The 10,912-nt window shown below is 36.1% G+C and overlaps 1 protein-coding gene across 5 annotated transcripts in view; it reads left to right on the forward strand.

The window, feature by feature from the left end:
* Positions 1-5: 5 nt before the first annotated feature.
* strada (STE20 related adaptor alpha) overlaps positions 6-10,912 on the forward strand; it is a 17,530-nt gene continuing 6,623 nt past the window's right edge. The window contains exons 1-6 of one of the 5 annotated variants that reach the window (XM_030141368.1): positions 6-149; positions 1,212-1,309; positions 1,495-1,552; positions 9,812-9,914; positions 10,062-10,183; positions 10,787-10,895. In XM_030141368.1, coding sequence (XP_029997228.1) covers positions 9,863-9,914; positions 10,062-10,183; positions 10,787-10,895 — 283 coding nt within the window. In that variant the 5' untranslated portion in view covers positions 6-149; positions 1,212-1,309; positions 1,495-1,552; positions 9,812-9,862. The remainder of the gene's footprint in view (positions 150-1,211; positions 1,310-1,494; positions 1,553-9,811; positions 9,915-10,061; positions 10,184-10,786; positions 10,896-10,912) is intronic. The other 4 variants (XM_030141367.1, XM_030141365.1, XM_030141366.1 and 1 more) reach the window with 4 other exon arrangements.

Consider the following 10,912-nt stretch of genomic DNA (forward strand, 5'->3'; position numbering starts at 1 on the left):
AGCGCGACGCGGACGGCGCTCTCATCAACAACGAAGCGAAGTGGAGAAATGTCAAAAACATACCGCTTGGAAGGATGTTTTCACGAAATAAGTTCTCCTAAAATGCTATATCTCTTTTACCAGGGGTGGCGGTCTTAAACAATACTAAGGTAAGTTATTGGGACCGTTATTTAATGTGATTTATAATTGTTAAAATAAGTCAGTGTTTAGCTAACGGTAATGTACTGCTAGCCTGCGCCCTCCATCATAATATTAGCGAACCATTAGCAGCAGCTTAGCTCCACTGTACTCGAATCTACGGTTAGTTAGTGACTTGTCTGTCTTGGTTTGTATAAAATACCCTGTTTGCAGATGAAATAACAAGTTTATTTGGTAAAATTATATTGACATAGTACCTTTCTAGATCAGACGTCACACTTCTTCACAATAAGAGACAAAAAACTCGACAAGAGACAGAGCAACAGACTTAAAACATAAAAAATATAGATTCAAACATAGTACTAGACAAAAGTAAAACAGCATGAAGCAAGTTAATCGTAAATCAGGTTATATAAATGGGATGCTTTAAATGTGTCCAGAGTGTGCAGAGGTATTTAATCCAAAAGGAGATGGACCCAGTGTTTTGGAGCTACAGCCTCTAAAGCAGACGTTTGGATCGAGAATGAACCTACAAACTTTGATCAGAGGAGTCCAGATTCCTTCAGGGTGGCTATTGCTCCAGGATCTTTTTAATACAGATAGATGCCTAACCATGCAACACTTTAATGGCCAGAATCTTGAACTTGATCCTAAATTTTATGGGGAATCAGTGTCAGGTATGAATGTTACAAGACTTGTCAGAAAGCGTAGACAAAAGCAAGGTAGAAGTATTTGTTTTTACCACTTAAGAGCATCTCAGGGATGCTTTAAGTTACAGATGAGGCTGTATTCTCTGTTTATGCCCCTCAGCCGAGCCTCTTGATATTTGAATAACAAACTATTTTGATATCTGTGAAATAAATTTCAGATTTATCCTTTTAATGTGGCTGTTATAGCTCTAGTTTTCAACTTTTATTAATTGTTTCTTGTATTATCTTTATGCCTTGAGCTTGTTTTATTATTATTTTTTTATGTTTTACTTTAGTTGTTGCATATTCTTTGGCTATTGTGTGTGTTTTGTGGAAATGTTCTATAGATCTAGGGATATATTAAGTGTAAAATTGTGTTTTCAGCAGGAGAAGACGGAACAGTAGCAGGTTTCTCCACAGATATTCCTCTTTTTTTTTTTACATCAGAAGTATCACACTCAAGAGGATCCATGTCTTTTCTTGTAAGTGATTTCCATCAACATAAGGGATAATATAACTTCTTTTTCCAACCAATGTGACAAAGAGCATGCGTAGTCATTATCCTGCAGCTCCAGATGTGTGTTTGCTTCTGTGGATCCTGTCCTTACTCTTGCTTGCTTTTTCTCCCTCTTTTCCATGTCTGATATTAACCGTCTGTCTCTGTCAGCGTTGGGTTACTGAAAAGTTGAGTGTGGAGAGCCTGCGGGATTTGGAGTTATTTGGAGGTGAGATTCAAGGCAATCAGGTCACTGTGAAAACTAATTCAACACAATTAAACTCAGGTTTGCATATTAGACTTGTCATCCACACTTGCAGGAAAATCCAGTCAGATTTAGGTGAAGTTCTGCTTTGCTTTGCTTTTCTCAGATGTTGTCCTTGAATTACAGTGTTGGCTGTTTTTCATGCAGTCCCTCAGGCAGTCATCTGTTTCTTGTTTTTACTACAGCAACATATCAGTGGATGACAAAAACAAAATCACTTATGTCTCTTATGTGCATGTCACATTTACACCTCTGTGCAGCTTTATTTAATGCTTCTTATGATTCTGTTGATGCTGCGCATGAGAACTTGTGTATTTGTTTTTGTTGTTAAATATTTTAGTTTTTCTTATTTAACTGAATTTGTTCATTTTCAGAGAGCAACAGACAAGCATCGGCATTACACATACTATAATAACTGAATAGGATTAATCGGTTTTTAAATGGATCAGGACTAGGGATACCCTGGTCCACCTTTTTCAGTCTTGATACTGATACCTGAGTTTGGATGCAGCCTGACACTGAGCTGTGTTCATCACTATGTGGAAGAGGCTGGGATCATGGTTTAAATGTAAGGCACGGGTGTCAAACATAAGGTCCGTGGACCAAAACTGGCCTGGCAAAGGGTCCAATGCGGCCCAGGGATGGGTTTGTGAATTGCAAAAATGACCCTGAAGATATTAATCATTTTAATTCAGGTTCCACATTCAGATCAATGTGATTTCAAGTGGGTCGGTCCGGTAAAACAATAAAATTACATTATGACAATGTTTTTGTTCCTGAATGTGGAACCGGAACTAAAATGAGTTTCACACCCCTGATGTACGACAATATCAGGCTTACTTTAAACATTACATTCCTAACTAAATATAACAAATATATAGATATATAAAAACTGTTGTCTCTCCCTGAAATACATGCATTGCGAAACTTACAGCAGAGATTTAACAATATTATGCCTCAGCTTATTGTACATTACATAACAGGTACATTACAAATTACAGATACTCAAAACATTTGGTAACAGGCAGAATATTGTTAAAATTACTCTTATCTAGACATTTTCTGTTCATATTTGTTCAGGTTATTTACATTTTGTTATGAAAGGATAGTTGGTAAATGTAAACATTTTGATGTAATTTTTCTTTTTTTTTTTTTACTCTAAATCAAAGTAAATTGTCATTATTTGGAGGTTATTATGATAGTATTTTACTGCTCTGACCTACTCTAGATCATATTGGGCTCAAATGAGTTTCACATCCTTGATTTTTAATATCTTCAGTGTAATTTTTGCATTTCACAGATTCATTCCACTGGGCCGGATTGGACTCTCTAGTGGCCCAGTTTTGGCCCGTGGGCCTTATGTTGGACGCCTGTGCCATAGATACTTTAAAGGTGGGGACAGTGACTTTGAATGTCTTGCTCAAGGACACATTGCTAACACAGAGGTTCTATAACAACTGCCTGTTAAGATGATTTGTTGGTTCTTTTAAGTAATTTTTCTTTAGTTTTAATGTCTTTTTGGTGCATTAACGCAGATCTTGTCTATTATGTGACAGTTTTCAGGTGAATTTCATTAATTTGCAAAGCTTTCCTCATCTTCATTTGGTTGGTGGCTGATCATTTCACAGTGTTGCATGTTTGCTCAAGCTTATCTTTTTTCAGTTTTGGCTGCGATCTGCTCCCTTTGCCCTATGAGCATATCTGGGAAGAACCTGCAGGGGTTTTAGGGCTGTAAGAAAATATCAGTTCCATGATATATTGCGATATTTCATTTCACAATACTGTGTCGATGTTAAAAAAGTATTCTATTGATATATTAGGTATTTATTCAAATGCAGACATGGCGGAGGTTCATTAGTTTTTTGGTTTTCTCTTTTATTTCTATATTCACATGGGTATTTAACTCTTATTTCTATATTTACATGGGTATTTCACTCTGTTGTTTGTACTACAACAGTAGTATTGTAATATTGCAGGTCATACATGTACTTTTTAAAAAACATTGGTAACACTGTTTTGTTGAATAATGGTTATTTCAAACATCCTAAAAGCACTTTTTACTGTATGAAAGTGGCAGATGGTAGTTCCTTTTTCTGGAATTGGATAAAAATAATGTTCTGACATTGGATGATTCAGGGACTGTCCACTATGCATTCTATTCACATCTAATAGAATATGAACATTTGAGCTGGATCTTAAACTGTAATGCCAAAACATAATTTTATGTATTTATTGTATTGTTAAAGCTGGACATTAAAACTTTATTTATCAAAATCCTGCACTTTAGGTTTTCACTTAGGAAATTTTTGTGATATAGCATAAGATTAGTTTAATATTTATGCATATTTCTGGTGTAATTAAATTTTCCCAGGAAATAATATTTAAAAAAAAAAAAAAAAAAAAAAAAGAAACAAAACACACAAAAAAATATTGCCTTGTCAGCAGTATCGTGATACATCATGATATATTGTACCACGAGCCTAGTATTGTGATTTGTATTGTATCGCCAGATTCTTGCCAATACACACCCCTACAGGGTTTAGTCAAACAGGCTTACTTTTTTTTTTTTTATTTCTCTTATGCAGATGCAAGCTTTTTTTGTTTTTAGAATATTTTTTCCTTTTTTTGCAGCACAATTATCATAAAAATCGTCTATATTTGTGGCCGAAAAGACAATCAAGCCAGTCCTTTTAAACAGGACAGGAAAACCAGTATCCTCTGTACTGGAGGTTTGACTTCCCAGTTGTGGAGCTGCTCTAAACACAGATCCTTCTCCTGTTTTGTTCATGTCTTTATGTCATTGATGTGGTTTTTCTACCCCAGACCAAGCTCAGGGACTCTCTCACAGGAAAGTAAGTGCGGTACTCCTGTCACTGCATCATCATCCCCTATCTGCCTTTTTTGTGTATGTGCGTGCATGCATGTGTGTGTGCGCACAGATTTCTATTCAGAGGAACTCACAACCCCCTAAAGGCTGTGCACTGTTATGCATGCATGAGCATTCAGTTCATGACACTGCTGCACATGCTCAGAAGGTCATGTCACCTCACTCACCAGTGCTTCTGTTAGAGGAGGCGGGTCAGTTTATATCAGTGGTGTTAAAGTCATTCTAGTTCAGGGGTCAGATGCACCCAATGTGACCTCAAATGGGCCGGATCAGTAAAATAATAGTATAATAACTTACAAATAATGACAGGTTAAAATATTTCTTTTTGTTTTAGTACAAACAAGTATTACATTTACAACTATCCTGAAACAAAAATTGGGAATAACTATAATCACATATAAATTATGTCAACTCCAAATGTTTCTGTATGTTTTAGAGTGAAAAACATGAAATTATATGATGAAAACGTTTGCCTCTACAAACTCTCCTTTAAAAAAAATTTGAATAATATGAACTTCCATGAATAACCTGGAAATTCTTCAGAAAAGTAATTGCAATTATTATTATTATTATTATTATTATTATTATTATTATTATTATTATTATTATTATAATAATAATAATAATAATAATAATAATAATAATAATAATAATAATTGTGATGATAATAATAATGAATATGTAATTATGTTATGCACAATATGTATATGTGTGCATATATATGTATATGTGTGTGCGTATGTATAGTTTAATTGTCACAGGATAAATGTAATAAGAGTGACAACAGTTGTAGTCATAACGATATAAGTAATACAAGTGATAAGAATTATAATTTTAGTAATAATAATAAATAGGTAAGTATGTTATAATATGTACAATACGTAAATATTTATAGTTTAATAATCACATATAACAGTAATAGTAGTCATAACAACAATAAGTAATAATAATGATAATATAATGATGCTAATAATAATAATAATAATAATAATAATAATAAGCAGTGGTAAGAGAACTAAATTACCAACAACTAGAAAACAAATATTTTACAGTGGAATAAACTACATTGCATCACAGAACTGCACTTTATAAACAGGCGTCTGGAACTGAAAAATATAGACTTTAGCTTTGTGATCAATACAACATGATTGTCAATGTCTTGTGTCTGATCTTTGTAAATTCATCCTGGGGGTCAGATTGAACCCCTCTAAGGGCCTGTTTTTGCCCGTGGGCCGTATGTTTGACACCTGTGGTTTCTATGGTAGTGTGTTTTCCTTTCAATCAGAACCAATAGTCCTGTGTCTGTGGTGAAAACACGCTCTGCTTCAGGTACCGTCACTGCTCTGTGTTGGGTTTTTGGTGTGTTTAGTCCCTTTCACTAAAAGTCTGGACTAATGTTTCTTGCGAGCGTTTTGTGTTGTGAGTGTTTGAGCTGCCTGTCTGTGGTGACGGCCTGTCGTCGAGTTGACGGTTCGCTGAGTTATCGGTGTGTCTCCACGGCTGCAGATGGATGGAGTTCCATGTGTTCAGCTTTAGCAATGCATGGCAACCCCTTCTGCATCTGATCACGATGGCGGTCTTTAAAGCAAACCCAGGGCCGTCTTAAGACATGGGTCTGATGGGCCCCACAACCATAGGGGCCCCATAGTAATCTGAAAATGCTAACCCTTTAATGACCCTCGTATCATAAATGATACATACCCATCATAGGTGTATAGTTACTTCACTTCACTTTTCTGCTTTTTTCAGTTATGTAAAAAAAGATATCCTGCACTCAAAATTTTCCATTATTTTTTTTTTTTATAGATTTGTTTTATTTTGCACTGGAATTTCTCAGTCATTTTCTGTAGATTTTATTGTTTTGTACTGGAATTTTTCAATCATTTTTTAAATTTTGTACCAGAATTTTTCCATTAGCTTTATACATTTGTTTATTTTTTACTAAAATTGTTCAATCATTTGGACAGATTTTTTTATTTTGTACAAAAATTTTTGATTTTTTTTTTTTTTTTTTTTTTTTACACATTTGTTTTATTTTGTACTTCAATTTCTCCAGTATTTGCATATAGATTTGTTTTATTTTGTACTAGAATTTTTCAATCATTTTATGTAGATTTTATTATTTTGTACTGGAATTTTTCAGTAATTTTTTTACATTTTTAAAAATTTTGTACTAGAATTTTTCCATTAGTTTTATGATTTGTTTATTTTGTATACTAAAATTTTTAATTTTTTTTTTTTTTTTTTTTTTTTACAGATTTGTTTTATTTTGCATTCCAATTTCTCCAGTATTTGTATATAGATTTGTTTTATTTTGTACTAGAATTTCTCAGTCATTTTATGTAGATTTTATTTTGTACCTGAATTTCTTAATAATTTTTTACAGCTTTTTTTTTTTTTTTTTTTTGTACAAAAATTTTTCAAATAATTTTTTACAGATATTTAAATTTTTTTACTAGAATTTATACAGAAAAATGATTGCTGACAATTTGAAATCTGTATTCCCAAACGTTGATGTTCATGTGCATGATAGTGACCAACTGTACAGGAGAACGTTCTTGTTCAAGACTGAAACCTCAAAAAAAATAAATCTTTGTACACAATGGGGCAGCATGGTTTGAACTGGTTTTCACTTCTGTGCATGGACAATGACATCCTGAAGACCACTGACCTCAAACCAGTAATAAATCCTGAGTACTTATCATAGGGGCCCCAGTACACTGCTTTGCCCAGGGGCCCATAATGCTGTTAAGACGGCCCTGAGCCAAACCATGTGATTAGATCGACATTTACAACACGTTTGTCTACTGATGGCTGCCGGAGCATGTGCTGGGTTTAATGGAAACGGACTCGAACACCAGATGTAGATGCCAGGATACATTTACGCTCACAGAAATGCATTTTTCTAATTTTGGATGTGCTTCGTCCTACTGGTCACCATGGAAACACTCCAAATAATTCACACTCTGTGCTTTTATTTGCTTTCACAGCTTTTTAGTGTCTTGTCCATTTCCATCATTTTAAATGGTGATAAATTGATGGAAGTCAGGAGTCCTCACTGCCAAGATGGATCAGTTTTTTTTAACTAAACACAGGAAGATAATAGATAATAATCCATAATCAGATACTATTACAATTACAACCCAAATGATAAGAAGCTGGGATGGTGTGGAAAACACATAGAGCACTAGTTTATAAATGTACTTTGACTTTTACAATATTTCATTGCAGTATTAAAACACACACTCTCTTTGCACTTGAATTATTCACTGTAACTCCCTAAACAGCAGCATTAGAGCCACAGGACTGAACTGTCTCATACAGTGGACGTTCTCTTATTCATATGTACAAAGAGAAGTATTGTTCAATAAAAGAAAACAAAAATACAACAGTTTTCTGACAGTAATAGCAGCCAAAGTGAGTAAACCCTTGTAAGATAACACTTTAATGTCCACAGGGTTACTCTAATACTACTGCATTACAGCTGTGTTGGAAAAATACTGCATAATCTACAATAATGTATAATGTGACAGTAAATACAATGACACAGTAATAAATAATACAGCTTTAAAAATGAACTGAATACCCAAGGGGAACAAGTTAAAAAATATATATATAAACAAGACACTGGGATATCAAACCGAGCCATAAAAAGTGCAAAACAATTTTAAAACGGGATTAAACAGTCCCGAAGGCTTGAGCTGATATTTGTAGAATTATGGACATTATGAGAAAAAATACAGTTATTTTTATCTCACTGGCCAATAGGCTGTGAGCTATTGTGAAGGTGTCCTCTTCAAATTTGTTCAAATATCATCTGCAACAAAACGACTGGTCTGATTCAATTCAAATGTTATATGTATCTTCCTTGGGATAATGTCTACATTTTTTTTTTTTTTTTTTTTTTTTTTACAGTTTTATAAAATGTAGATTTTTGTATTTTTGACACATTTTTGAAATATAAAAAATTAGCTTTTACTTACAATGGTCCATATTTTAATGGTTTATAACATGTAAATGGTTACAGATATCAATATAGTTACTGTGGAGCACTGATAAGAAGTCATGTATGGACTTTCATTTGGGTCCATGACCTTTGACCTTTAGTGACCTTGAAGGCTCAAACTTAAGGTCACCAATGTCTACATTTCAACAATGCTCTTCTCTGAAACTACTGGTTGGATTCATTTCAAATTGTGTATGTATCGTCTTTGGGACAATGTCCACAAAGTTTGTTCACAGTTTTTAGAGATTTTGATTTTTGAATTTTTGAGGAATTTCACAATTCCATGGTTTATAACATGTAAATGGTTACATATATCTATATAGTTCCTATTGATCACTGATAGAAGTCATATATGGACTTTGATTGAATTATTTGAGTTCTTCTCCAGTGAAAGTCCCGCCCACTTCTATTGTTAGATTGATCTGCATCCACAGGACCGACCACAGGACTGGAACATTGAAGAGAACCTGACAACCTCACAAATTCAACTGGGGATTCATTCACATTGAACATGACGCTGACATACAGGGACACTGGAACTATTTTTGTGTTTTCTGGGTTTGTAATATCTACTTGAAGGTAACACCGTCATATAGAATCTGCACCAATTTACCTGTTTTTCTGTCTTTTAAAATGGCCTTGGTTCTAGTGGGCCCAGAGTTGCCCAGATCTTTGATGGCGTGTTCCTCTACTCTTGTCTGATGACCCCTCTGCGGTGCCAGATGTTGGACACACGACACTCCTCCACCTTATGTTTCAGACTCCATTAGGGCAGGAGACAGGTCCGATCATGGTTCAGAAAGGCAGTCGACTGATGCTGTGCTTCATTTTTGGGTTCAAATACAGCTCTGTGACCAGTCTTGGAATTCAAAGGGACATCAAATGCAGTCAACAAGACAAAAACCTGAATATCTTGATTTTGTACTGCAATAAAAATGTGTCCAAGTGCATTTAGAAGCTCATTTTTTGTATGTTTGGTGCTCTGTTTTCCATACTATCTCAGCTTTTTCCAAGCTGTGGTTTATAGCTACGTTGGATATTCAAAACCAACAAGCCCAGTTTTCTATTACTTGTTCTATCGTGTTGGATTTTGTTCATTACTAGACCTTTACCCTTTTCAGTGGTGGTTTGCGTGTCTTACTAATGTCTCCTAATTCCTGTTGTTGGGTTTTTTTTGTTCTTTCCCTAGTGCCACAGGTCATCCTTAATAACACACTCACACCTACCTTTACTGACCTCTGAACTGTAGTCCCCTGTAGTCACTCAGTCAAACTGAAGTCCTTGTCATGGCTGATCTTCATCCGTTCCGTCTCTTCTTCTTCACCTCTAGGCCCATGAGGACAGTCAGGATAGTTTGACCTCCTTCCCACATTGGGACACGATGGGCAGCTTCCTCCCTGACAGCAGCGCCTATGAGCTCCTGGCTGTTATCGGTTCGTACACACACATTCACCTCTTTTCATAGATTTTGCTCCTGCAGCTTTAACAGAAGTCTCTATCATTACATGACATGACATGAACCAGGAATGAGCTGAATTCTGGGTGTTTCTGAGTAAATGAGGCTGATGTGTGTGTTTTAGGCCGAGGCCTGGACGACCTGATGACTGTGAACCTGGCTCGGTACAGACCCACCGGGGACCACGTGGCCATCCGACGCATTGACCTGGAGTCATGCACTAATGACATGGTGACCTACCTGCAGGTCTGTGGCACCTTCATCACCCTCATCATCCTCATTACCTTGATCATCCTCACCACCCTCATTGTCTTCACTATCCTTACCACTCTCATCATCCTCATCCTCCTCATCACCCTCGTCACCGTCATTACCCTCATCATCCTCAGCACCCTCATTATTCTCATCATCCTCATCACGCTCGTCCTCCTCCTCATCATCTTCATCATTCTCTTCACCCTCATCATCCTCACTACCCTCATTATCCTCACTATCCTGCTCACCCTCATGATATTCTTCCTCCTTACTATCCTCATCACCCTAGTCCTCCTCATCCTCCTCCTCATCCTCATCCCCTTTGTCCTCCTCCTCCTCCTCATCCCCTTTGTCCTCCTCATCATCCTCATCCTCCTCATCATCCTCATCCGTCTGTATGACTCAGGCCCCTGTGGTCTGTTCTACCCTGTGGTGGAAACTCCCTCCTCTTCTGTCTCTGCTCCATGGAGAATACTCTGTCCTGATTAAACTCTTTATTCCTCTGCCTTCTGTGCCTCATTACATTCAGTGTGTCCATCTCTTCTCTGTGATCTCGACATGATGAGGTGTCCTTTCCTTTCTTGTGCTTCACAGGGTGAGCTGCATGTGTCAAAGTTGTTCCACCACTCCAGTATTCTGCCCTACAAGAGCGTCTTCATAGCAGAGAATGAGCTGTGGGTCATCACACCCTTCATGGCATACGGTAAAGAACAGATTTAT

Source organism: Sphaeramia orbicularis, chromosome 8 (genome assembly GCF_902148855.1).
Source record: "Sphaeramia orbicularis chromosome 8, fSphaOr1.1, whole genome shotgun sequence".
Classification (NCBI taxonomy): domain Eukaryota; kingdom Metazoa; phylum Chordata; class Actinopteri; order Kurtiformes; family Apogonidae; genus Sphaeramia; species Sphaeramia orbicularis.